Below are 26,513 nucleotides of genomic sequence, written 5' to 3'. Positions count from 1 at the left end.
TGCTTCCATGGTCTCCTTATCTGCTTGTTAACAACAGGGAGGAACAAGATATTCTGGGGCTGTGACTAATTTAAAATTTGGAAGTCGTACTCGTCCTCAATCTCGTACTCGTACTCTGATCTGAAGGCCCCTAATTTAGGGTGGAAGAGTTGGGAGGAAGCAGGCTCAGCTGGAGCCCTGTGAATCAACAACAACAACACTTTATTTACCCCTTTTTTTTTTTTACAAGTATTTACATTAAAACAAAAGCAGCTTAGAAAGAAAAGCAAGGGTAGTGGGAACCTGAATTAAACACTGGGTTAAAAATGCCAGGTTGCCAGTAAACAAATTATTTATGCTGGTTGTGGCCGGACGCGCACACACACACAGATATAATATGCACAGATCAGATGATGATGATGTATGACTGTAAGTGCTTGATTAATCAGCAACCCATCTCTTTGGTATAGATGCCCCCCCCCCCCCCCCTCCGCGCGCTATAGTGGGGAATACAGCAAGAATTATTTGAGAATGATGTATTATTCAGTGAATGACGCAAGCATACTTGGCAGAAGGAAATGTGAGTGCTCCTATCAGGAGTCAAACCTAAGATCTTCCGAGTATGCATGTGTCATTCACTGAATAATACATCATTCTCATTTATTCACCAGGCTTAAAATATTCCATCACATTTATTTCCAAGAATTAATTTGTATGGCAAACAACAAAGGTCATTTTCTGTTTGCATGAAGGGACGACAATGTGTCCTGGTCAAATTCACACCCTTTCCACGCACTGAAAAATGTAGTTATGACTGTTGTTATGGTAATGTGCAGTGGGTAATGTAAAACCACCAGCCACCTTTTTGTTGCTTGAATCATTGCACACTCAGGATGAAGCACCCTGTTGTTTATACCCAGCTAATATTTACTATATGTTTATTGTGTAATTACCACTGGTGATACTGATTTTATTGCCTTAGGTGGATTGCTGGGCTACTGGTCTGGGTGTCGATATGTGCCATATTAACTGCACTGGGATACTGTAAGTTGAAAGACAATTTATAAAACAAGTTTAACTTAACTTTTTTGAGTTTGTCAGGATCGTGGCACTGTAAAGTAAGAATAATCAAAGGTTTCTGTGTGCCAACTCGTGAATGCAGATGACACCTCAGTAATTGAAATTAAGACGGCTACGGACACTTCCTTGAAAGCTTAAACGAATTATATCTTTTCCCAATTTTAACGAAAAATAACCATTCTTGTACTAAAATGATTGTAAACTTATTCCCTACACATTAAATAAGGTTATTCTGATGCGCCGATTAACAACTTTTCACGTGCTTTTTTATTCAAAGTTCATGCCAACACATCACTAATTGAATTTAAGACACCGCAAATCGTGGAAAAACGAAATAATTTTACAGCTTTGCTCAGATTTAACGAAAAATCTCAAATTTTGCAACAAAATGATTGTGTAATTTTTCTCTACAGATTGAATAAGATTATTCTGAATAACATCTTCTCGTGTTTTATTATTTTTCACTAATTGAATCTACGACCCCGAACTTTCTGAAAAACTGAAAAAACTTATAACTTTGCTCAGATTTAACGAAAACTCTCCGTTCTTGTACTGAAATGACTGTCAAATTATTCTCTACACATTGAATAAGATTTCACTTACGAGGTCGCAAAATGAGCCCCCGTGGGAGGGAGGGTGGGAAGACGAAAACTCTTGCCGGCTAGCGACACGTGGGAAAACTGATAGGCATGGGAGACGCGAAAATGATCCTAACAAATAGTAGCTTACAATCACACTCAATAATTAACCTATTTGACATCCGATGATCAAAACTCTAAATTATTTACCTAATCAATGAATCTACGGCTGAGGACGACGCAATGAAGGAAGAGACACGTTTGGGCTTAAAATAAACTTTAATCACTTACGAGGTTGCAAAATGAGCCCCAAGAGGAATGGGGAAATTGGCCCAAACGTGTCGGAAATGGAGAATGATGATGAAACTTACAAGTAAAGGAAACGGAATGGGTAGCGATAGGGATTAAACTAAAATTAATTAAGGGCGGTCGAAAAATAAGCTAGCAGCCATAATATCAGCAACCTCCGTTCGGGTTGTCAAAGGAAGGGACAAATATGACTGATAAGCGTCAGAGCGCCAGTCACCGTGAAGCTTAAAATTAAATGTTCTAGCACGCCTGCTTGGTAGGCAAAAGTAGCTCCACCCTTGCGAAAACCGTGGGGGGAATAGTTCGCCGGGTTCAGACCCAGACCGGCACCCAGACCGGCGATGACACGCTTCAGGGTGGTGGTAAAATAATGCACAGTAAGGGGGAAGACAGCACTACCACGGCGACTTGGGAAGCAGAAGAAAGGTGACGTGTCGGAGGCAGGAACCAAAGCGAAATAACGACGAAGAGCCGACATAGGACAGAGAGACGAGTGTGGGATACTGGGTAGAGGGATGACGTGGATCCCCTCCTGGTGCTGACGCGTCTTGGACCACTTGATTCGGAGGACAGCCCCAGAGTCAGTAAACTTGATATCCCCGCGAGAAAGCTGTCGGTCGCCATCGAATGAGGCAGCAGAGGCAGCAACGAGATTGGATTTCCGTAAAAAGGAAAAGAACGCAACGGTAAACAAAGCCCAGATAGCCGCTTGTGGTGCTGAGGTAAGGTCAAGAGAAGACCCGATAGCAGCCAAACGGTCGGGCGTGATTGGGTGCTTCTGAGGAGAAGAGCTACCTAAAATGCGTTTGAGTCCTTTCTTGGTAAGTGCCAGGTCAAAGATGCTGAATGAATCCGCTGAAAATCCGCGGTAAAGATGGAGGAGACGGATGGAGTTTAAATGGTTCATGATGTACGGAAACGAAGATGTCTTGCAAAACAGGAATGAGGTATAGGCTGACAGTGTATGAGGTGAAGCCAGAAGTGGCGCCAGACCATATTGCTCGCAAAAACGACGGAAAGAGCTCCACTGGGAGTGCAAGTTGCGCATTGTCCCCGGAGCATACGCGTGGCCTTGAATACGAGAAACGAGAACATTCAGCGGAGACTGCTGTTGCAGTAGTGAAGAAGTACCAATTGATGCAGCCTGGGGAAAACCTGGGAAGGAAGACAAACAGATTAGAAGACGACCTGAAAGTCAAACAGCTGAGGTGGGCAGAAAACATGACAGGTATCCACACCTGTAGTGAAGTCGAGAAACCGGTCCTGATGGGTGGGAGAAAGATTCCAGCGGCTGAGATGGTCAGTGACAGTATTGGTAACGCGGGGGATATGGGTTGCGACGATCTCGAAGTCACCAGCAGACGAAAGGAACCAAATTTCGCGTAGGCAGAGCTGCATACCAAGTGAACGGGAACGACGGGAATTGATAGCAAGCACGCTGTTCTGGTTGTCGCACTGGAGGACGAGACGCTGCCCACGAAGAGAAGCGCCCCAGAGCTTCAAAGCCACCATGATGGACAACAGCTCCAACATGTAAATGTCGTGACCGAAGCGTTGTTGGATGAATCCCAGAAACGATGTGTGGAAATACCCGCCCGCACCAGTACTACACGCGTCGGTAGAGAGGTAGAGAGGTAGAGAGGGTCGCACGACCAAGGAGAAGTTTTGATTAAGATGACTCCGTTGAGAAACGGCAAGAAGTGACACCACCAGCGAAGATCCGCTTTGTTGTCCGAGGTGCACTAACAAAATTGAGACGTTTTGGATTCACGTAGGGTGTTCAAGAGAGTAGACATGGACACGTGTGCGGCCCTTACACAGGCGGTGACGAGGAACATGACGCCAAGTAAGGATTGAAGGGCATGACGGGAGACCTGATCAACCGACAGCAGCGAGGAACAGCTACTCAGCGGCTTTTGAACACGATCCGGAGTAACCAAAACAGTCATGGCCTCTGTATCGACCAGGATTCCAAGGAAAACACATGCTAGTGGAATGGAGGTGAATCCTTGTCAGCGAAAGTTTCCAATCCTAACCGCGCCAATAAGGCGCATAAGGCCTGGAAAGCAGCCAATGAGTGCTCTGAGTCTCAGCACCGCCAAAGTCGTCAATGTAATTTGTACAATAGAATCCCAGGGATTCATAGATGTAGGTGACAGCGGAAGTGGTACGTTGGCATATCATGGCGGAGGATCGAAGGCCAAACGGGGGAGCGATATCAAAATAAAGGAGGCCGCAATGACGATAGCCAAGGAGGTGATAATCGCGGGGATCGACGCGTAGCTGGCGAAAGGCACGGCTAAGATCAACTTTGAATAAATGGCAAAGCCGACCTTTCAGACGAATGATGTCTAGCAAGGCGTCTATCCCTGGTAGGCGAAGCTTGAAGGGTTCTCCGAGGTAGATTGAGGACGAGATTCGAATTCCGGCGTTTACGGATTGGCCGTGAGGAAAGCTTAAGTCAACTACCACGCGAGGCTTTCCTGAGCGACTGTAGGCAAATTGGAGGGGCGACGTGACGAGTTCGGTGGAGAGAGGATTGGACGAAAATGGGCCACAGGTGGCACCGAGTTCACACTCGCGGTCAAGGAAAGTGTCAATAACACCAGGGGACGACGAGGTCAAGCCGTGATTTTTGGACGAGGAAGCGGGAAGTTCAGGGTGCGAATAGCCCACGGGCCATCCAAACTCAAGGAAATCACAGAGGTTTTTGTCGTGGTACGTGCCAAGGTAATGCCGCCACTCCAAAATGTTGAGTTTAGAGGGTACAGGGATACGTGAGGTGAAGGCGTTTGGCCCCGAAGCGCTCTGTAACCGCGTATGGAGCGTTATTTGTTGCGAGATGAGGGAGCACTTGACAGGCAACCGAGGTGAAGTTGAAGAGCTGAGAAGCTGCCCAGGTGGGTTGGCGATGAACGAGGAAGGACGTAGAAAGCGGTCGAAGGCTGGAGACCAGGGCGGGGTAGGCGAGGGAGGGGCTAGTGAATCTCGAGTGGGCTGATCTGGACGGCGGGTAGGCACGGGAAACTTGCGCTTAGGGCAACTTAAGGCTTTGTGATCTGCGCGCTTGCAAACCACGCAGATGTGCTGCTTTGAGCAATCGGCGACAGAACAGTCGTCGTACCAGCTCCAAGCATCACAGATTTGATGCCGAGTGATGGAAGTGGACGAGGAGTAGGGCAGAAGAGGCGCCTTGCTGGTAGGTTTGGACACCTTCGTGGTGCCCTCGATAAGGAGAGGAGGGGGATGAAAAATGCTGGTTTGAAATGTTCGACGCTGTCTCCCCACAAAGCAAGGCCCAACTCTATGGACCGTAAGACTTTATAATGAAATGAGCGAACCGCTGACCACTGGTACGTGGACGCAAAAACCATGGGTCCGTGAAAGTGACGAATGGGGGCTGCTTTTTGTACAGGTTTATCCGCTTGTTGAATTATAACAAGGTAACCAGCGGAAAATTCGGGCAATGTTAAATCATTGTAAAGTTTCGGCTCACCTGGAGCATATATGTGGGGCCATGGCTGTGGAAACATAGTTTTCTGCGGCGCTTCGAGGTCACCCAATGATTTCCCTGCCGAGACAGAATCCGTACTCAGCGCCGATGAATGTCCATCCAGGTTAGCGAGCTGTAGTTTTAGTTCCAGTTTCCGGATTTCTAGGTCCTGAGTCTGCTTAAGGAGTTGTAAGCAAGCAAATTCGTCACGGGGGAAAAAAGCTTTGCCGGTCGGTGTATTCGCGAAGGCCAGGCCCGCGGAAACATCTGGTGTAGCTGCCTGAGGCAAGTCACTAGCTGTAGGCTTTTTAGGGATGGCGGCTGAATTGCATTTCTTGTCCTTTATACGCTCTTTGCGATCGCTGGACATCGGTAGCGACTCGGGAGAGGCGGAGGTAAACAGAAGCTTAGTGTGGTCGCCGACTGAAGGCAGCGTTTCCCAATCGAAATCAGTGCTGAGATGGCTTCGACTGTTTCGCGTGGAACGGGCAGGGTTTGACATCGTGAATGGCGAATATTGCGACGGAAATGCGAAGCTTGAAAGAAAATGGCTAGAATAAAGACGAAAACAAGACGAAAACTCTTGCCGGCCAGCGATACGTGGGAAAACTTATAGGCATGGGAGACGCGAACATGATCCTAACAAATAGTAGCTGACAATCACAGTCAATAATTAACCTAACCGTACGAAACGTGGCATAAATTGTTTTAGTAGTTTCTTGTTTCACTGTTGCATAGATACATTCTGCACCGATTTTTCTGCACCTCTATTATCTTAAGTTGTTGTGGAATATTGTCATTGGACTTGCTCCTTGTGTCATTAATGTAATGTTTAAATGCGTTCCATAACTGAGACAGATTGTTGATGTCGAAAAATCTGGGCGTTGTTTATACGAAAGGTGGAGAAATTTGAACCCACAAAAAGACCTAACATTGCCATTCCAGTGAATGGCTCGGTATCGTAACTTGCATCTCCGTGTTCTGAGATCTATTATCTTAGATGAAAAGCTTACCAGCCTTCTAACGTCTGTTAAATATGAGTAAAGATTAATAATGGCACACTGTTTTTATTTTAAAATCCCTAAAGATCAGATGCAAATGATTATTTTGTTTCAGTGGTCAAACAAACTGCAGTATAGTTTTGTTTCTGGTTACCCAATTAAAGGACCCCGGTCATTTTTAGTCTCTCTCACAAAGCACAGGGTAAAGGTGGTTGGGCGGAGAATCCTACTCACAGTGATGAGGGTGATTCTAATAGCTTTTATAAGCATTTGTGTGACGTCATGCTAGTCACGTGGCCCCTTTGCTATGTGCTTGCTGTGTTGAATTAAACATGGAGTTGTTGTTCTCATTATAAGACTGTTGGTGGCCTTATTTCTCATCTCGTTTGCGCTCCCAGAATAACGTAACGTTACATGGTGTCAGACGTAATTGTCGTCGTGTTGTGGAAAGCCGCTGTAGAGTGAATCCAAGCTTTCAAAGTCTCAATTGAGCGAAAATTGTGCTCCAACGCGCCGCCATTTTGAATCCACGGACATGCCGGACGAAGCAGATGCTCCTCCTTTTATTAACCCTCTGCAATCAAGGTTTATTGTCAATGTATCGCTTCCCCAGAAATTCGACACTAAAGGAAACCTGGCTGCCAATTGGAAAAAGTGGGTACAGATTTGGAAAGCGTATGAAATTGTCACTGAGTTGGACAAACAACCTTCGACGCTTGGTGTCGCCACGTTTATCACGTGTATCGGTCCAGATGCGCTGGAAATACACACTGGGTTGCCGTCGGACGCTGAGGGGAAAACATGGATAAAGTCCTTGAATTGTGGCAGAACTACTGCATAGGAAGAACGAACGTAATTTATGAAAGATACAAGTTCAATAATCGTTCACAACAAGCAGATGAGTCGATCGATGCATACACAACAGCGCTTCGCACACTTGCCGAAACCTGCGAATTTTGTTTATTAAAAGATGATTTAATTTGAGACCGTCTAGTCTGTGGTATTAGGGACAATGGTTAGAGGAAAAAGTTTCTCCAGGAACCAAAATTAACTCTGGAAAAATGCCTTGATAGCTGTCGAGCAGCCGAAGCGACTAAATTGAACGTCCACGATATGTCAAGTCAAGGCAAGGAATTAAGTGTAGTCAATGCGCTCAAATCATCTCTTCCAAAGTCAGACTTCAGTATGGTCGACGACTGTAAATTTTGTGGCAAGTCTCACGAAAGAAATAGAGAAAAGTGTCCTGCTTTTGGTCAAATCTGCAAGAAGTGCAAGAAGGAGAATCACCTAGCGAGCAAGTGTCATCTTCACGAAAAGAAGAGTAGCTCTAAGGAAAAGAAGCCAAAGGCTACAAAACCCAGCTCCAAGAAAAGCAATTGGAAGAAGGTGAATGCTCTAGAAGCCAACACTTCGTCAGAGGAAGAACTTTTGGCTGTAGACCTCTCCACAGAAGATGTTAATGTGAGTACTGCTAAAGCGGTTGATGTCAGTGATTTCCCAAGTAAGATTTATGCAGCTATGGAAATACAAGGAAAGACCGTAAAAATGTAGATTGAATCTGGTGCATCATGCAAAGTACTTCCAAAGGAATACCTTCCAGAAGAAAAAGGAGGTTCAGAAGACAAACAAGTTGTTGACAGCTTACAAAAAGGAGCGAATCCTAGCACTTGGAACAGCAAGAGTGAGCATGCGTAATCCTAAGACTAGAAAGAAATACAATGCTGACTTTGTTGTAGTAGATGGCAACTACACGCCATTACTAGGAGCTCGTGCTGGACAGCGAAGGGTTTGATTGTGGTCCAACATCACAATATTCAGCTTGTGAGCAACAATGGAGTCTTCACTGCCTCACAGAGTAGTCCTCTTACAAAACAGCAAGTGTTAACTGACTTTGCAGACATTTTCAAGGGATTTGGAAAAATGGAAGGAAAGTTACACCTGGATGAATCCGTCCCGCCAGTTATCATGCCTCCCCGCAGAGTACCCGTGGCGCTGAAAGGAAAGTTCAAAGAAGAAATTGACCGTCTTGTCAGTGTTGGTGTCTCAGAGAAAGTAGAAGAGCCAACTAAGTGAGTATCCACGGCACTGGTCACAGCAAGAGCGAATGGGAAAGTTAGAGTTTGCATCGACCCTAGACCCCCGAACGAGGCACTCAGTCGAAGCCACTACCCTTTGCCTGTCATTGATGACATTCTTCCTGAACTTGGGAAAGCACGAGTCTTTTCCAAAGCAGATCTGAAAGATGGCTTTCTCCAGATTGAACTAGATGAGGAGTCTAGCCGCCTAACTACGTTTCAGACACTATGGGGCAGACATCGGTGGCTAAGAATGCCTTATGGGATGAGCGCTGCACCAGAATACTTTCAACAAAAGGTAGATCCAAACCTGCAAGGATTGCCTGGGGTCTACAGAATAGCATATGATCTGCTGATTACAGGTCAAGGTGACACCAAGGAAGAAGCAGACAAGGATCATGATGCAAACTTTGTACGCCTACTACAAAGATTCAGAGACAGGAACATCAAATTAAACAAAGCGAAGGTCGACCTCAAATACAGCCAAATACCATTCATTGGACATCTGTTAAGCGATGAAGGAGTCAAACCCGACCCCAAGAAGATTGAGGCCATTGTTAACATGGAAACCCTCACTGATGTCCTGGGTGTACAGCGTCTCATTGGCATGGTTAAGTACCTTTCGAGGTTTCTCAGCAACCTGTCAGCGTTATGTCAGCCTCTCCGCAAACTAACACACAAGGACGTTGAGTGGCAGTGGACACAGGAACAAGAGGATGCCTTCCAGTCTCTCAAAGCCGTTACACAAGCTCCAGTCCTTAAGTATTTCAGTCTTCAAGCTCAAACTGAAGGACAAAGTGATGCATCTCAAAATTGCCTTGGATTTGTTCTAATGCAAGAGGGTCAGCCGGCTACATATGCAAGTCGTGCGCTCACCCCAGCAGAGTAGAGATATTCCCAGATCGAGAAAGAGCTTCTGGCTCAAGTCTTCGGGCTAGAACACAATCATCATTACACGTTTGGAAGACGAGTGATTTTGTGGACCGACCACAAACCTCTGGTATCAATTTACAAGAAGCCCCTTGTCTCAGCACCAAAGCGTCTACAGCGACTACTGCTTTGACTCTAGCAGTATGATGTTGACTTGAAGTACAAACCTGGTTCTGAGATGTACTTAGCTGATACCTTATCAAGAGCTTCTTTAAAGAACATCACTCAGTCTAAAGCAGAGGAGGAAACTGAGTCCTTTCATGCAACTGACTTTCTCCCTATCTCAGAGCCTCAGCTAAAAGAGGTTCAAGCAGAAACAGCTCAAGATGACACTCTTCAACAGTTGAAGAAAACCATCATCAGTGGATGGCCAGAAACGAAGAAGGAAGTTCTTGTGTCTCTCCACCCGTACTTCCTAGTTAGAGATGAGTTATCAGCACAAGATGGCCTAATCTTCAAAGGACAGTGTTGTGTCATTCTCTTGAGTCTACGCGCAAGAATTAAAGGGAAGTTGCATGGAGCTCACGTTGGAATTCAGAGTTACCTGCGCCGGGCTAGAGAAACTGTGTATTGCCAGGAATGAGCTCAAAACTAACTGATTACATTTCAAAGTGCGATATCTGCTCTTGTTATCAGTCAAGCCAACCAAAAGAGCCTCTCATCTGTCATGAAATTGCTGATCGCTCTTGGCAGAAGATTGGAGTAGATGTTTTCACAAAAAATGATACAGACTATCTCTGGGCGGTTGACTATTATTCAAGTTACTTTGAAGTGGGCAGACTAAAGAGCAAGACTGCAGCAAGCATAGCCAAGAAACTCCGCAAGCAGTTTTCAATCCATGGAACTCCAAATCAACTAATCAGTGACAACATGCCATTCAACTCTCAGGAATTCAAAGACTTTGCATTCAGCTACGAGTTCGAAGTCATCACAAGTTCACCTAGCTATCCCTAGAGCAATGGCAAAGTCGAAAACACCATAAAGACTGCAAAAAAGATCATGAAGAAAGCCAAGGAAGCCGGCAAAGATGTTTACTTGTCCCTGTTAGATTGGAGAAATACTCCTAATGAAGTAATGTCAAGTTCTCCCGCTCAAAGGATGTTCGGCCGCAGAACAAGAACACTGCTTCCCACCAGCAGTTCTTTGCTAAAGCCAAAGGTGGAAGAAGATGTGAAGGAGAAACTGATAAAGCAGAAGTCCAAACAAACTCCCACCCTTACAGTCAGGAGAGATTGTGCGAGTCGCCCCCAGAAAAGGTGGCAAAGAACGAAAGTGGTTCAAAGCTCGTGTTGAAGAACAAGTTGACATTCGGTCGTACGAAGTCAGGACTGAAGATGACAAACTGTACAGAAGAAATCGTCGTCATCTTCTCCAGTCTAAGGAACCATTTGATTAGTCGGCTGAAACCAGACCTGTCGTGCGACCCCAACACAACTAGACGGGCACATCACCCAAAACTGCTGAATCAACTATAACCAAAGCCACAGGTCAACCAGTCCAAAACACCCCTGTTAATCTACCAAAGGAAGCAGAGCCGGTGACAGTGTCCCCAAGCCAGGAGCCACCTCCCACAACAAAGCCAACCACAGTTGTGACAAGGAGTGGACGAGTCTCAATGGAACCACAATACTTACAGGATTTTGTTTCAGTGAGATAAGGACTTTGGAACACTACCCTTCATCAAGTTGTTTTATTGTTATCAAGCAAAGTTAAAGTTGAAGTTAAGAGACTGTTATTCATTATTTCCGTAAATGCTTTATTACAGTTTAGAGACACTGACATCATTCATTTTAGTTCGTTATAACAACCTTGTGTAAGCACTGCGTTTAGTTTATATATTTCTTATCTTTTCCGAAAAAAGGAAAGGTGTGACGTCATGCTAGTCACGTGGCCCCTTTGCCATGTCCTTGCTGTGTTGAATTAAACATGGAGTTGTTGTTCTCATTATAAAACTGTAGTTGGTTTGAACCCAGGAGTCATGTCATAACTACGTAAATTATGATCATCCGGGTGAGTGTAGTCTTGAGAAGGACTGTTTGTGGTGACTTTGACTGACGTTTCGACAACCTGAGCGGAAGTCATCTTCAGAGTCAAGTGAATTGTGGAACGTCAGTAGGTGGTATATACGTCTCTGGTTGTTAACCTGATTGGTCAACGAAGTCCAGATGTTATTGGTCGTTGTCAGTAAGCCGTGGTGTTATTGGCTGTGAAGACTGTAAAAAGTGATTGGTGCGTTTCGATCTGTCTTTTGTTAGTCAAAAAGTCCGTGGGTCTATTGTTAGTAAAATGTCTATTGCTTGTCTGTTTCGTTGTTGTTGTCAATAACGATTGAGTGGCGTTTGTTCTAAGTTAGTAAACCAGCCTTCCAGAGCGAGTCGTTGATAGTAATTTGTACTGTAGGTAATGCAGTTGGCATTATAAGACTGTTGGTTGTCTTATTTCTCACCTCGTTTGCGCTCCCAGTATAGCGTAACGTTACAATTTGTCGAAATTTGGTTCCTTTAAGATGTTCAAAACTGAAATGATTACCACTAAATAACACCATTAATTTTCTTTGTTGTTCTCATAAAGAATAAAATAAAACATGCTAATGTGGCATTGGCAGCTACTGGTAGCTCAAACTAAATCAAACAGGTCTATTTGCCACAGATGTATTTTGATAGTATCCTTTACAGTGCCAAACACTTGCTCTGAGTCTTTCATAGGGTCAGAGAAGTTCCCCACGCTACTAGAAAAAATATGAGACCTGCCATAGCGGCTGTGCAAAAATGTTACGTACTAGATAGAAAGCTTAAAGGAAATTTATCTATACTTGCAAAATTTAAAAATTGTTATATAATGAGTAATAATATTAAAAACAAATTCAGATGTCCTAAAAATTGTCTAAAAAGCATCAGTTAAAATACTTAAGGACATACATACATACATATCCTTTATTTAAACACGATGGGGTTTAAAGCTCAGAGCTTGTGGAGTCGTGTGAAAATAACTGATTACAGTATAAAACTATATTAAAATGGTGATAACATTACATGCAGAACAGAAAACAATTGACTACAGCAATTAAGGCATAAAATGTAAAATATTCAGTAGCATTTGAAATCTTGGTAGTGACTCGGCAGTGACTGGGCCGACTGTGCGCTAAAGTCAAGTTCCTTAAAATAAGAGTCCCTTTTCACTTTATGATATAAAAATCAGCAAACTGGCCTGTAAAGTGAGTCGAGACAGCATTCCAAAGGATAGCGCCTCTATAGCTTATAGATTTTTTCAGAAACAGAACCAACTAAAATTAGTAACAGACTTGAATACAAAAGAACTAGAACCTTTCGTTTCTAGGACAGATTTCTTTCTGAGATGGGTGTCCTTCCTCTTTGGTGAGTCCGGAAAAGCCACAAATATATCCTTCCTCCATGTTAACAGGCCATCGGGGGTTGTGATTTTAGGAGGTTATCAGTTCAGTTACTTTGCTTTTAATTCTCAACAGTCAAATGGGATGCCATCATTTCCATGTGAGTCAGAAAAGGTGCAGTTCTCATGTGAGCTGTTGATTGAAAGTGATTATTTAATTGGCAGTTTATGGATTGGCCAGACAAAATAATTAAGTATTTAATAAGACGTACATAAGTCCCTAATACTCCTAATTCTTATTCCCTTCAACAAAACTTAATAGAAGCCATCATTCTTTAAAAGCAAACAATGCACTAATTGGACGAACCAGTAGAAGCGAGAAGAACATTTAATCAGTGCAAGAAAAACCCAAGAACAAATCTTTAATTCGCGTTTTAGCCTCTGTTTGCTTAGCTGGTAGACCTTCTGTAAGGTTTGCACTTATTTATTTTATTTTTATTTATTAAATCAATTCAAATTACATTACTTTGAATGCAGGACAATCCAGTGAATCTGTGGTCAGCTTAAAACAGAATATGAGATTCCTTGGAATAAACTTTCTCAAACTCAGTAATAATTCATCAAGCCAAATCCTGTTAGAGGGGCGATGTTGTAATATTATTGACTAGGGACCCCACGGGATTCTGGGTTCCTGACTTTTTTCTCGGGCTACCCCGCAGACTGTTTTCGTGGCCATGTTTGAGTTTAGTGCGAGAGCACGTGTTAGACAGTTTTCGCTTCGTCTCTTTCTTAAGAATATTTGAAGTTAAGGTTTAGAACTGTGTTAGAGACAGATTTACAACAGTATGTATGTACGTAAACCGCCTAATACATCGCAGATAATAACTTGTATTATAATATATGTCTGTTTGGCCGTAAGCGTGTTTCTAGGAACCGAGCCAGAGGCACTTACCTTCGAAATTGAGAGCTAAATCACTCCTGACTTGTGCTAGTAAAAAGAGTATGGCTTACTATTCGCTCAGTAGCTTCTTCCTCTGAGATCCCAATGATCACCTTGGCTTTTATGGAAAGCAAGGAAGCTTCCAGGTCTCTCGTTTAATTTGATGAACTTTTATCCCAATCGCTAATTCTTTGCGTTGAACGGAAAGTACTTTTCACCCATCAAAAAAATGTCTACATTATTTCTTTCTTTATATAGCACGATTTCAAGCGTCTCACCGGAAGTAAAGACCAAAGCGCAGAGGCGTAGCATTTTTCATCTTATTGCGCATAAGGTTTTGGACAGCCAATGAAAAAAAGATATTTTTGGATGGTCCAAGAGCCACTCGTTTAACAATTAAAAAGAAAAAAAAAAAAAAAACGTTCAGGGTTCGGGGGACGAGAATGCTAACCAACCAATCTCTACTCCACAGCTCTTCTCTTTTGCGCATGACTGACGGCGGGTATGACATAGTCAAAGCCGAGCGGCTCTGGGATCGAGAACGACTAACCAACATTCTCGATCCCAGAGCCGCTCGGCTTTGACTTTGTCATTCCCGCCGTCAGTCATGCGCAAAAGGGAAAAACTCTGAAGTCAAGATTGACCAATTAACTGAAAACCCCACCATCCAAACCACGGCCATAACTCGTTTCACGAGTTACAAAAGGAAACCTGATCTGGGTGGATAAGAAGAAAATTCTGTCTAGGAACAGGGTTTATATTGGTCAAGGACATCCTGCAAAGTCATGGGATTTTAATGTTGTAACATCCGACCCTGGAAATTCCTAGAAAATAAGGCAAAGTCATGGAAAGTCGTGGAACATTAGATTTAAAATTGTAGTCTTAATTCATGGCAAATGGCCTTACAATCTCTCTACCTGCGTGCATCGTTTCAGCCTGCGTATTTATTGCTTTATCTTCTTGACTGCGTATTTTCAAAGATCGGTACGCTACTTTCCCATTGAAAAGGTGACAGAGTTATTATTGTGTGACATTTTGGATATCCATGGTCGTGGATTTTAACTCTCGCAGTCGTGTAAAGTCTTGGAATTTTAGGAAACAAATAGAGAAAAAAGCTTGTGTTAAATGTTGGCCTACTGATCAATCCTTGCGTTTCAAATTTTAGCCATATACTACAGTTGGACCAAGTACAAGGAGCTGTCATCTGGCACTGCAAATGCTACAGACACATTTTTGACTGTGTCCTTTGGCCTTGATACCTACGCCAACAATGAAAAAACTTGGTATTGGCTAAGTGAGTACTTAAGCTTACTTTGTACATGTATGCTCACTGACTCATGAAATTTTACCTCACTTTGTTTGTTTCTTTCTGATATCCTTTTTCAATTGTAGTAAGTAAACATAGTATTTTTTGTAGTCTCTGGATTACTTCCCTTAGAAGTGTGGCAGTAAAGTCAACACTGTTAATCTGTAGTATCCTCTGGTGCTGTTTATTGTGATCAAGCTCTGCAGAATACGACTCTAGCCTTTAGTGCAGGAGACTTACTGCTGAGTCCCCTGAGATTACTGTTGTCGCGCCAGAAAAGTTGAGTGCGTGACTGCAGTTCTATTACCAGTCAGAATTTCTCGGATTTCCTCGCGAAATGCCGGGCAGAAAAAAATTCTTCGAAGAAAAGGAAAACTGCAGTGGCCTCGACAGAGAGCCCCATCGATCCGAAACTGAACAGCTGCAGGCAGAAATGCGGTCACTGGGGTACGTTGAAGGACTATTTATATATACCATTATCCATGCGAATAAATTGCCGTCGCAAGCTTGCAGTTTAATATCCGAGTTTTTCTGCTTTGCAGGTTTGATGGAGATATTTTCACCCGCAACCTGGAGGCCAGCGTTGAGCACAATATGTGGGGAGGGAAAGGGCCTCAAAAAACTCGATATATCGATTATTGTACCTGGGCTTATGCGCTACGCGCTTATGCGGTTTCGGCAAGAGTTTTTCGCCATCCTTCATCGGAAACTTTCTTCTTCTTTTTGTTAGGATCAGTTTTCTTCTTAGTTTTCAACCACGGGCTCTTTTCTTTCTTATATTTCGCCATACACGATACGCAAAACGAACAGAAGCGAAAACTTGGTGTGAATAAATCACAAGTTGCGAACGTAAACAAAAGGAAGAGAGGCGACATGAAATGAACGACTCCCGATGTTTTACCACGAAACATATCACGGGAAGCCCTGACGCTGACAAATTTTAATTGGCTTATAGCACTCTGGCGGGTGATAGAATTTCATTTGAAAAAACTTTCTTGTCGATAATTCGCGCACGCCTCAAGGTTTGCAATATATTTTTTTTTGAAAATAAAGCGAGAAATGTTTAATTTGGCCTCAAAGTTTTTCTTTTGGCAAAAAAACGACTCTCGAAGGTATCCGGTAACCTTAATTTTGCAAATTTCTTGCAGCGTTTTTGTTGTTCAATATTTTCCCAACTAAAGAAGAAATTTTCAAAGATTTGTCAAATTTTGCCCAGGCTGGTCTCACCAGCGTATCACCTGCCTTTGTTTAAGTGACTCATTTCTTGTATTGCAGCATTGTTCTTAGTGTCATCTTGGGAATTCTGCTTTTGATTCTACTTGCCTTGTATAAGAGGATTTCCATTGCAATTCAGATAATCAAAGAAGGGAGCAGGTGAACTTGTAACATTCTTTCTTGACATAAATCATGGCTCTTTCAAGGTTTTCATTAATTTTTGTGGTAGAAGGTTTTTTGATGGTGAATAGATGTGCACAACTGATTAATTTGCTTTGTTTAGACTCTCTCTCCAAAAGCAGGCCAAAACTACTATACTCGAACAGGATCCACCAAACCACAAAATAGATGGTGGTCTCTGCCTGCACCACCACCCCTACTCCTCAATCTCAAAAGATGTCTTTATTGTATGGTCACCCCTCTATACAGCCAAAACTAACTGTGTTGGTTTTGTTCTTTTAGAGCTGTATTTGCTGTACCATTTACCTTGTTCTTCCCTCTTACTCCGTATCTGCTTCAGATCATACTGTTTTCGTGGTTTGTTGGTGTCTTAGTGTATCCTTTGCTTGCTGAAAGTAGTGTTTAAAGGAACTTGCTACATATATGGTGGTATTTTCCTGTAGGCAGTGACCGGTGTAGCATCCTTAAGTAGCAGTATTCTCTGTAAAGTTGACGATGCCAGGTGATTGATGTAAGAAACACAACTTATATTTGGACCAGGGAATCTGTGCATAGATGTCTTCTTGTAACGTGGTAAAATAAATTTGAAGTTCCAGATGTCTTCATAGCCCTTGCATCCATAGTCCTTCCCCCCCACAGAAGGGATTGGAAGTGCGTAGAAGGGAGGGTCTCAAACGCCACATAATTTTAAGAAATATATGAAGCTACTTTATTATAGGAAATTAACGTTTCATCCTGATGTTTCCCTCTACTTCGTTAATTTCACTCGAGGGAAAACAAACTAACTAGATCCGAGGGACCATACATTAAGTGCTTTGTTATATATTTAGACTTTCCCTTCAACAATCACAGCAAAACAAACAACTGAGATGGTAACAATTAACTGCGAAATGGTATCCCGGTCTTATCCCGGTCGGGATACATTTCTATTTGATCAAGGGGGCACGTGACCAAGAATCAACCAATCACAGTGCTCATTTTGTTGATTGAAAGCCTAGATATATAACAATGTCAACTGGCTCGCAACAGAAAAAAAAGTTATTTTGTCAGGTTGGAGATCCTTCCGGTATCGTTAGTGCCGTAAACGACGCTCGCAATGGAGAACTTTCTTTGCGAAACCCCTACGTTTAGGGACAAAATTCTCACGAACATTTGTGTTCAGTTGTGAACAGTTTGAGTTTTGAATAGTTTGGATTTTTTTAGCATTGTTTTATCAGGGTGAAAATCCACCGGTATCGTTGGCGCTGAAAAGAACGCTCGAAATAGCGAGATTCGTTTGGGTTTTGGATTTTGTTAACTTGTTAACAGTGTATTACAATAAATTACTTCCTGTTGTCTCTACAAGTTCCATTTCTTTGTGTGGTCGCCTTAATTTCCTTCCTTTTAAAATTTTAGCATCTCTTTCACGTAATTTTATTGGGAAGAAATTTGTCCTTCACTTCGCGTCAATGTAAGTCGCGTTTATTTCCAATAGGTGAATCAATGCGAGCGTTAATTTCCTTTCTTATATGGCTGGCTCCGCGAGCGGGCAAGATGAGTCAAATCCTGCGCTGTGATTGGCTACCCGAGCGGGCAAGATGGAGCTGTCTTGCGCGCTCAGGATTACCCGTTGCCCGTTCGCTTGGCATCGAAAGTTTAATCCCCAGACAAAATGCAATCGTTTCTTCAGTTTTCTGGTTGTTCTGGTGGAAAATGCTCACTAAAATGTTCGGTAAACTCTCAACATTTACCTAAATAAAAGGAGAGAGAGTGGAATCATCCTGGTGTAGTGAAAATTTTGTTTCAGTTGAATCGGTGAGTAATTATTGCTCTGTGTGTAGATAAGCTTAGATTGATTTTTGTAAAACTTAAGCTTCAGTGTTGTCTCAAGTCGAGTACTAAATTGATTAGTTCTCTATGTTTGCAATGACTGTAATAAATTACAGCGTAATGAAAGTTGCGTTTAGTGTTTAGGGCAGTTCAGAAAAGTGTTTTTCTCAAGTTCGCCGAAGAAGCTCACGTTTTTAATTTAGCCAATGCTTTCTGATTTACCCGCTCTATTTTTCGGCTTATGTTTGCATATAATTTCAAAATGTATTGTTTCATTCAAGAATTAATGATTAGAGGCCGAAAACTGTTAAAATAAATATTATTTACGCCACCGCGCGATCGGCTGAAAATGGCGAGTTTGCCGGATTTTTTTAAAATCTACCCGCACTTACGAAAATCTAAATTTTTTGTACTCAATAATTGTACACTCCCTTAAAGCCATTATAAAGCTAGAGCCTTAAAATAATTTAGGATTCCTTGTTTTCCATGATTACATGCTTATCCAAAATTAAATGCACTGAAAAATAAATCTTATACCGGCCAGCTATGAAGAATTTCTCTCCTTTTGTAGCTGTAGCACTTGATTTTCAAGTATTTCTGGCTGAGAAAATCAGGCACAAACTGTCAAACTCCAAAGAAGCTGAAAGAAGTCGTTATTGTCGCGGCTCCGCAAAATGAAGAAACCAACTAAATGCGTGCTCAGCCAATAAGGAGCAAGTGTTTTCGCAGCTCGACCAATCAGGAGTAAGTAATTTTGCCCTTGTGTCAGAAAAGAAATAATAAAATCTACATCAAGATTGATTGTTCTAGTTTTTCTTGGAAAGAGAGAACCCGACTTAACTAAAGCCAGTGCAAGGTGTTCCATTAAGTGACGTTTCTACTGGGTACAGGAAAACTTGAAAATGATTTTGTAACCCTTAGACATTATTGTTTTTCATGGTGAGCCCATGACTAAAGGCCGTTAATGCTCCACTTGTGAGCTGGGATCACTAATTACATTTGCAGAAGTTTCCTTGACACCATTTGAGTTTTCTCGTCACCGCTGGAAGTCCTCAGTTCCAAGTGGTTTCTAATGACACAGACAATGGACAATTGTGTTCTGACGTAAGTGTTGAGGATTTAATATATTCCATTTTAGGCAATACAGTATATTTTTTTCTGTTTAGTTTTGTTAGGTAGACAATATACCACGTGCTGCACATTAAACCACAGTGAAGCCTTGCGTTCACAAACAACATTAATAAAGGCAAAGACGTATGCAGTTCTAAGAATGTTAAGATATTATGTTAAGTGAAGATGGGCATGAGCACAAGAAAAAGAAAACGTTTTTGCCCTTATTGTTTTGGTTGTACTTCCCCTTCAGTTAGCCCCGTTTTCATGTGGACATGAGAGGAGTTATGCTGTTATCTGGGATTTATAGGTTATTTCACGGTTGGTGAGCCAAGTAAAACGGTGTATCGTCGGTTTTTATTTCCGCGGGTCGCATTTCTGCGTAGACTTTGTAGGCCTTAACTGGACATTTCTCGTTGTTCGGCACAAAACATTTTCGGTGCAATGGCCCTTTCACTCCGAGGATCGTTTCCTGAACAAGTTTTGTTTGGTTTCTCTTTCATTGAATTCGAGGTACTCCTACCCTGTGGAGTTAAAACAAAGTTTTAAGTCTCCCCAACTTATTTCTCTGTGCTCCTTGCAGCCTCGTACCCAGAAATGGATTGTGTTGTTGAATCACACCATGTTTAAAAGCGCTTCTGCCGTGGAACTTTTCCAAGAGATCCTTTTCATACAGAACTTGAACATCTTCCTTACTTAAAGCAGCAGAGGCATTAGGCTTTTTGCCCTTGCCTTTCCGTTTTAGATCCCTTTGCTTTGACTGAAGCACTTTCCGATTTTGCTCGAACTGGAAGTCTTTCATAAGGCAAAGTTCATAGTTTTTTTTCTTCAAGTGGCGCTCAAAGCTAGCGAAGAATGCCCTTGGGGAATTAGACTCGTATTCCTCGTTGTCTTCTTTTTCGTTAACCTTTATAAGGAACTCGCTGAGAAACTTGTTCAGCTTTTGTGGAGTCAATTCGTCCATTTGTCTCGTCTCGCCTTTCAAAACAAGAAATTCGTGGAACAGAGCAACATCGTGTTTGGTCTTTTTCTTGGTGTTTTCATTTTCCTGTCCGTCTATGAACTCTTCTACTGATGAATCTAGGCTCTGAAAACGGTTAGTCTGATTTGAAGCCATCTTTCTAAAGAAAAGTGTGCCTAAGCTCTTAGAAATGTGCTATTTGCCAATCAAGAGGAGCGGCGAGGGAGCGACACGGTGTTGTTCGCTAGTGAAAATAATAATATAGCCCATCAGAGCGTCGTTACGTCGTTTTTCAATAGTTACAAAAATCGTATGACCAATCAACTGGCTTCTCTAGCCCGTAGAGACTATTTTTATTCCGATGCTTTTTGGAGCGTAAATCTCGGTATGTATATGATAACAAACTTTATTAACCAACTTTTCATCATCATCATCATCATCATCATCATCATCATCATCATCATCATCATCATCATCATCATCATCATCATCATCATCGTTCGACTCTTGAGGTCGGGATGCATGCAGCAACTGTGCTCTAATTTTCCCGGTCCACAATAGCGTTCCCTAGATGTGACCTTTCTATCCCCGAGTCCCTGGCTATCATGACGGAAAAGGTCAATCTTCTAGAGTAGACAGGGCCACTTGGTTTCCACAGTAAGGCAAACTCACCCATAGCTCTCTGGCAATGACCGGCGAATTGTAGTAGCCGTTTGGCGAGCTTCCAGGAAAGTGGTGGAAGATTCCCGTAAATGCGCTCACATGTGGCGTGCTCAGACCAACTTCTTATATGATTCTTGGGTTCAAGCCATTTAGGGATTGCCTTACTCTCTATGACAATTTTTTATCAGTTTTGTTTTGATTAATTTCAGACCTTGAAAGCTCAACTGGATAATTTGGCAAAGAGCGGTATCACGGCCAACAAAACATGCAATTTTGTGAATTTTGCAAATGATGAGTAAGTTTGAAGTCAATTTGTCTTCCCCTCCCCCATCCTGTCACATTGTGTGCCTCTCTGTCATGCTGTAAGGTAAATCGAGAATTTGACACAGAAATAAGAAATAGTTAAAAAAAAAAAGCAGTCCTGAATTACATGCATGCAGTCATCTTGTATTAAGCAGTCAGTTTATGAACACCCAAAAGCTGTTCTTAATCTTTCTGTGTAGTGACCTCTTTTGTACTGTCTACTCGAGAAAGCAATCACATAGTCAACTATTATAAAAGTTCCAAGGGCAGTATTTCGTTGTCTTTAAGTATTTGACGGTAAAAATTCTAAATTACAAATTAATGGTTTAGGGGATTAGTTTGTAAAGAAACTACAGTGCTGCGTCGATAGGGAGTAGACGAAAATTGGCCACTGCAAAAAGGTTAGAGTTCTGAGGTTTCGACCGTTAGCCCTTCGTCAGAGCGAATCCAAAGACGGTTACAAAATGCTTTTTCGCCAATTCATCCTGTTTCGGTCTTCCTTCAGATATGTCAAATTCTTAAGGGGTGCTGTCACAGAGAGTTCGGTATATTTTAAGCAAAGCCATTCAAAATATTTAACAGAGAACCCTATCTCTATATATTAAACATGAAATTGTTCGTGAAGTACCAGGAAGAAAATACTAAGTTAAGAACAAACTATAAACCAGGTGTTAGCAACTTCTCCAAAATACACAGGGAAAAATTGGCTAATTGTTTAAAACGTGACGATTTCCATCGAAGCCATCCTCAGCAAAAGATAACAAATACTAGCTTATGTCTGCTCATTATTTTAACTTTTCCGTCTGTAAAAATGCTTTTTGTTTTGTTTTATGTTTTTGGTTACTTTTAAAAGGCACGCTGAAAATCGGTGCCTCTGCCCCTGAAAATTTCTGAAGTAAGCTAATATTATGACCAACGTTGAGTTAAAAGACCAGAAGCCGAAGGTGGTGACAAAAGACCTTTATCACACGGCGGCCATGTTGAGTCTCAGAGAACAAAACCTTTGTTTTTGTACGGCAAGCCTCGCACTGAATTCTCGTCTGGTTGACGCTTGCTTTGTGACAACAAAGCTTTTTATTCCCCCAAGACTCAACATGGCCGCCGAGTGATAAGGGTCTAAATTACAAGTAACCAATGTGATTTTCTTCGTACTATTCGGTGCTCAGCCATCTGTTCCGTATGCAAGTGTACCATCTGTTTGGCTGGTTTTGGTTAATGAACTTCATCATAGCGCTTGGACAGTGTGTGCTTGCTGGTGCATTCTCTTCTTACTACTGGGCGTGGGACAAGGAAACTGTAAGTACTGGAGAAAATGTTGATGGGGATTGGAACATTACATCTAGAAGATCAACTACCAGACATTGAGTTTTTGCAAATCAGGTTGTGTTATACACTTTAAAATTGTCCTCACAGTCCAGTGAAACCTGTAAATTAACAACTGGTTCATGCATCAGCATGCATTCATCGAGATATGAAGCGCGCAGGAAGTTTGGACAGCACAAAAGATGCATAAGAGTTTCTTGGTACTGATCATAGGATGGTGCAATTTGTGTCTGTTGTAACAACATTGACATTAATTTTAAGGAAATCTTGAAATTAACTTGACTCATTTGTGTTCCCTTTCAGGACATTCCAAAATTTCCAGTGACAGCTGCATTTTCCCGCACTTTGAGGTAAATTTAGTGGTTTTATTCCAACATATTTTTCCATGTGATTATTGCATTTGTTGCATCAACATATAAGTAGCAAGCATTAAAGCAATTTTCCTGTAACTTTTTTGGATTTTTTGTGGTGTCCTGTAATATAGAAGTAGTCAGAAATAGGTTTATTTTAATGCTTGGAATATAAAATGCGATTCTGAAAGTGGAATATACAGTGACTGTAGCAGTGCTGGTGCATCAGCTTACCCCAGACTGGGTACAACAACCCCCTCTTTTTCATGTGGTTTCCTTACCAAGTCATCAAAGGCAGCCTGTGAGTACGTACAACCGCCTCTCAATTTTGTGTGTATTTATGTGCGTTTGTTCTTGTGTCCCTGACCTTAACATTTAAATATCTTTTCTTACTGCTGGCTGCCTAGCATTTTTAACTTCTAGGTTATTTCGGGCAGCCAGCACCCCTATCATCTATTCTATGTATATATTTATATTTTCTATTGTAATTATGATGGGGTGAAATAAAGTATTGTTGTTGTTATTGTTGTTGTTGTCATTGCCCCTGGTCATTAAGAAACTGAACTCCCTTAGTGGCTTGTAGGGGTGAACTTTAAGATGGCTACACTTGAGGCTAACAAAGTCAGGATTTGTATTTCAACTTGGTTTGTTTGCTTGGTTCTCTGTTATGTTTAAGTGAAGTGCGTGGTGCGATTTCTAAATCTCCATGCCGGAATCCATCCCAAGATTTTGGTGAATTCTACTATTGAATGCAATTCACCCTACGGAAAAAGACGGTGGCTGTACATTTTACCACAATACAATACAATACTTTATTGACACTCCCCATAGGGGTGTTTCAGTGACAATTTTGGTGTTTCAGGACGTACTTTCTTAAATTACACTTAAAACTATTCAAACACTGGCTTAGCTTAATTTAAGATGGTAAGTTATTCCATATAGGAAAAGGATCTCTGCCCCGTTTTAGTTTTAAATAATGGAATATTCGTCCCTGTACTAACAACATTGTGTATGCTATGTTTCAAGTTTTTGGAACTTATCTGTGCGGTTGTGTTATACCACAACACTTTCCGAACTTAACGAAGCCAATAGACGCTTGGAAAGCCATATTTTTTGTGAAATTCGTCCCTGTACTAACAACATTATGTATGCTACGTTTCAAATTTTTGGAACTTGTCTGTGCGGGTTTTTTTTAGCGTTTTAAAATCTTTCGTACGCTCAGCATTGTGGGGAAATGTATCAGTCACCATCTTGTTCGGTACGGTGGATTGGCATGTAACGTGTTTTGTTTTTAGTTGTCTGAGTACTAATCTCCAAGTTGGTCCCGTTGTAGGTATCACACTGGTTCGCTTGCCTTTGGATCACTCATCATTGCTATCGTACAGCTGATCAGGGCTGCCCTGGAGTATCTGGATCACAAGCTCAGAGGAGGTACCGGCTTTCCTCTGCAGTGCTTGATGTGCGACGCGTGATCTTTGTTTACTGACAAAATTAATGTTTCTTTGAAGGACCTGGAGAGCAAAGTGAGATCACGAAGTACCTCATAAAGTAAGCAGATTCATCTTTGTTATTGGTTCCTTCTGCTGTGCTGTGTATTAGCGGTTAGTTTTAACCCTTTTAAGCCTGCATTTTTCAGGTTTCTTTTCACAACCGTTTAGTTACGCAAACAACTGCGAGGATCTCTGGGATCTTTCTTCCATTTAATCTTTAATCCGCAGATCCAATATATTATTCATATTCATTTGTTTATTCTTCACGGGTGTATTACGAACTCACAATGTGACCAGCTCCCAGTTGACTTGATAGCTCAGTTAGTAGAGTACTGCACCGGCATCGCAGAGGTCATGGGTTCGAATCCCGTTCAGGCCTGAATCTTTTTCCAGTTCCTTTTTGCAACTGATTAAGTTGCGGAAACAACTGCGAGGACCTTTCTTCTTTTTAGTTTTAACTCCTTTACTCCTAGACGGTTTATAGGCAGCCATGGCGGACCATTGTCGTGGTACGATTTGTAACGTCACTTAAAAAAGTGGTTTTTGTTAATCACCAGTTGCAACATAAGACGTTGTACAAGCACGCTTAGAGGAGAACAACTCGATGAATTTGGCCAGTGTAACTGACTCAAGGAACCTACTTTGTAGGAAATTTTCGTCGCAGAAGAGAAGGAAAACTTGGGTTTTCTATCGATTGCAACATTTACATTTTGCAAACATTTGGGTTACACACGTTTTCAACTCTAGACGGGTACTAGATCTACAACATTAAACGAAAATAGGTTTTTCTGGTTAACTCGTTTAAAGTTCACACTGTGTTTTCAGGTTTGACCTCCAAGACTGAGGAAAAGGTTTCGACCAAACATTTGATATTTTGCACGTTTAAATTTTCAGGTGCCTCAAATGCTGCTTTTGGTGCTTAGAGAATTTCTTGAAGTTTCTCAACAAGAATGCCTATGTCATGGTTAGTATATATGCGTAAATATCAGCTGTGGGGAGAGGAGGAGCAGGGATGGTGCGATGATGAGAGCACTTGTCTCCCACCAGTGTGACCCGGGATCGATTCCCGGACTCGGCGTCAAATGAGGGTTGAGTTTGTTGTTGGTTCTCGTCCCTCGAAGAGGTTTTTTTTCGGATACTCCGGTTGGTTTTCCCCTCCCCTCAACAACCAATATTTCCAAATTCAATTTGATTGCTCGGAGCATTAGCATTTATTGCTAAAGGCCTAACCAGCCTCACAAACCCGATGGTAAATGATGTGACTGTCTTTACTCATGAATCTCCAGCCAATGACATCGACACACAGATGATTAAGTAAATTACTAAAATTTTTCAATACATTACTAAAATAATGATTTAGTATTGAGTGTGGTAAGGAATGAATCTAAGTTTTAAGTGTTTGTTCTTGAACTTTTTTTAGATCGCAGTACACGGCAAGAACTTCTGCACCTCTGCCAAGGGTGCATTCTTCCTTCTTATGAGGAATATTTTGAGGTGAGTTCAACCTGTTGATAGTGTTAAATATACCAAATAGAAAATATTAACGGCAGACTGATCCCAACGGCGGAGGTGACAAGCTTGAGAGAGCAAACAACAAAAGCTAGAATAACTGAAATATATTTGTTTTTTAAAAAAACAAATTTTTTTGCCCGATATTTCGGTTTGCAATACAAACCTTCCTCGGGGGCTGAACGAAAAAGAAAAGTGAGAAACATAAAAGGATCGTTACAAAGAAGATTTAAAATATAAAATGCGTGACAATGATTGGTTGTTTAGGACTAAGTGTGAGACATGTCATTGGCGTGTTTCGTCACGTCTATTTATACCAAGAGGGTGCAATGTTTTAGCTTTGTTGATTAAATGAGCTTCACGAGCCTTTCTAACTGAGTCACGTTTGCTGCGTATAAGTTCAAGCGGGATTAGTTGGACGTCGTTGATTGAGTGGCCAGGTTGGTTGAAATGTAGCGAGACAGGAGTGGGGTTGAGTAGTTGATGGTGATTCAGGATAGATCTGCGATGCTCCCCGAAACGTTCATTAAGTTTGCGCTTTGTCTCCCCAATGTATTGGGA

The 26,513-nt window shown here is 41.9% G+C and overlaps 2 protein-coding genes across 2 annotated transcripts in view; one reads left to right on the top strand and one right to left on the bottom strand.

The window, feature by feature from the left end:
• Positions 1 to 26,513, top strand: part of LOC146488432 (choline transporter-like protein 4) — a 51,376-nt gene that overhangs the window by 18,081 nt on the left and 6,782 nt on the right. Inside the window, exons 13-24 of the mRNA XM_085117805.1 lie at positions 962 to 1,023; positions 14,899 to 15,031; positions 16,315 to 16,413; positions 16,717 to 16,809; positions 19,272 to 19,347; positions 21,187 to 21,272; positions 22,447 to 22,576; positions 22,907 to 22,953; positions 24,287 to 24,384; positions 24,462 to 24,501; positions 25,338 to 25,407; positions 25,864 to 25,937. Of these exons, the coding sequence (XP_084973931.1) occupies positions 962 to 1,023; positions 14,899 to 15,031; positions 16,315 to 16,413; positions 16,717 to 16,809; positions 19,272 to 19,347; positions 21,187 to 21,272; positions 22,447 to 22,576; positions 22,907 to 22,953; positions 24,287 to 24,384; positions 24,462 to 24,501; positions 25,338 to 25,407; positions 25,864 to 25,937 (1,008 nt within the window). The remainder of the gene's footprint in view (positions 1 to 961; positions 1,024 to 14,898; positions 15,032 to 16,314; positions 16,414 to 16,716; positions 16,810 to 19,271; positions 19,348 to 21,186; positions 21,273 to 22,446; positions 22,577 to 22,906; positions 22,954 to 24,286; positions 24,385 to 24,461; positions 24,502 to 25,337; positions 25,408 to 25,863; positions 25,938 to 26,513) is intronic.
• On the bottom strand, positions 19,379 to 21,180 carry LOC146488433 (uncharacterized). Its single transcript, XM_085117791.1, has one exon. It carries the CDS (start codon positions 20,468 to 20,470, stop codon positions 19,886 to 19,888), a length of 585 nt encoding a protein of 194 aa, XP_084973917.1. The 5' UTR covers positions 20,471 to 21,180; the 3' UTR covers positions 19,379 to 19,885.

The sequence above is a fragment of the Pavona decussata genome, unplaced genomic scaffold (assembly GCF_977016875.1).
Source record: "Pavona decussata unplaced genomic scaffold, jaPavDecu1.1 SCAFFOLD_9, whole genome shotgun sequence".
Lineage (NCBI taxonomy): Eukaryota > Metazoa > Cnidaria > Anthozoa > Scleractinia > Agariciidae > Pavona > Pavona decussata.
The sequence above is the reverse complement of the archived record's forward strand: the minus strand, read 5'-3'. Positions and strand labels throughout refer to the sequence as shown.

Coding starts and splice junctions, on each gene's coding strand:
- LOC146488433 (XM_085117791.1), bottom strand. CDS start 20,470: ATGGCTTCAAATCAGACTAACCGTTTTCAGAGCCTAGATTCATCAGTA.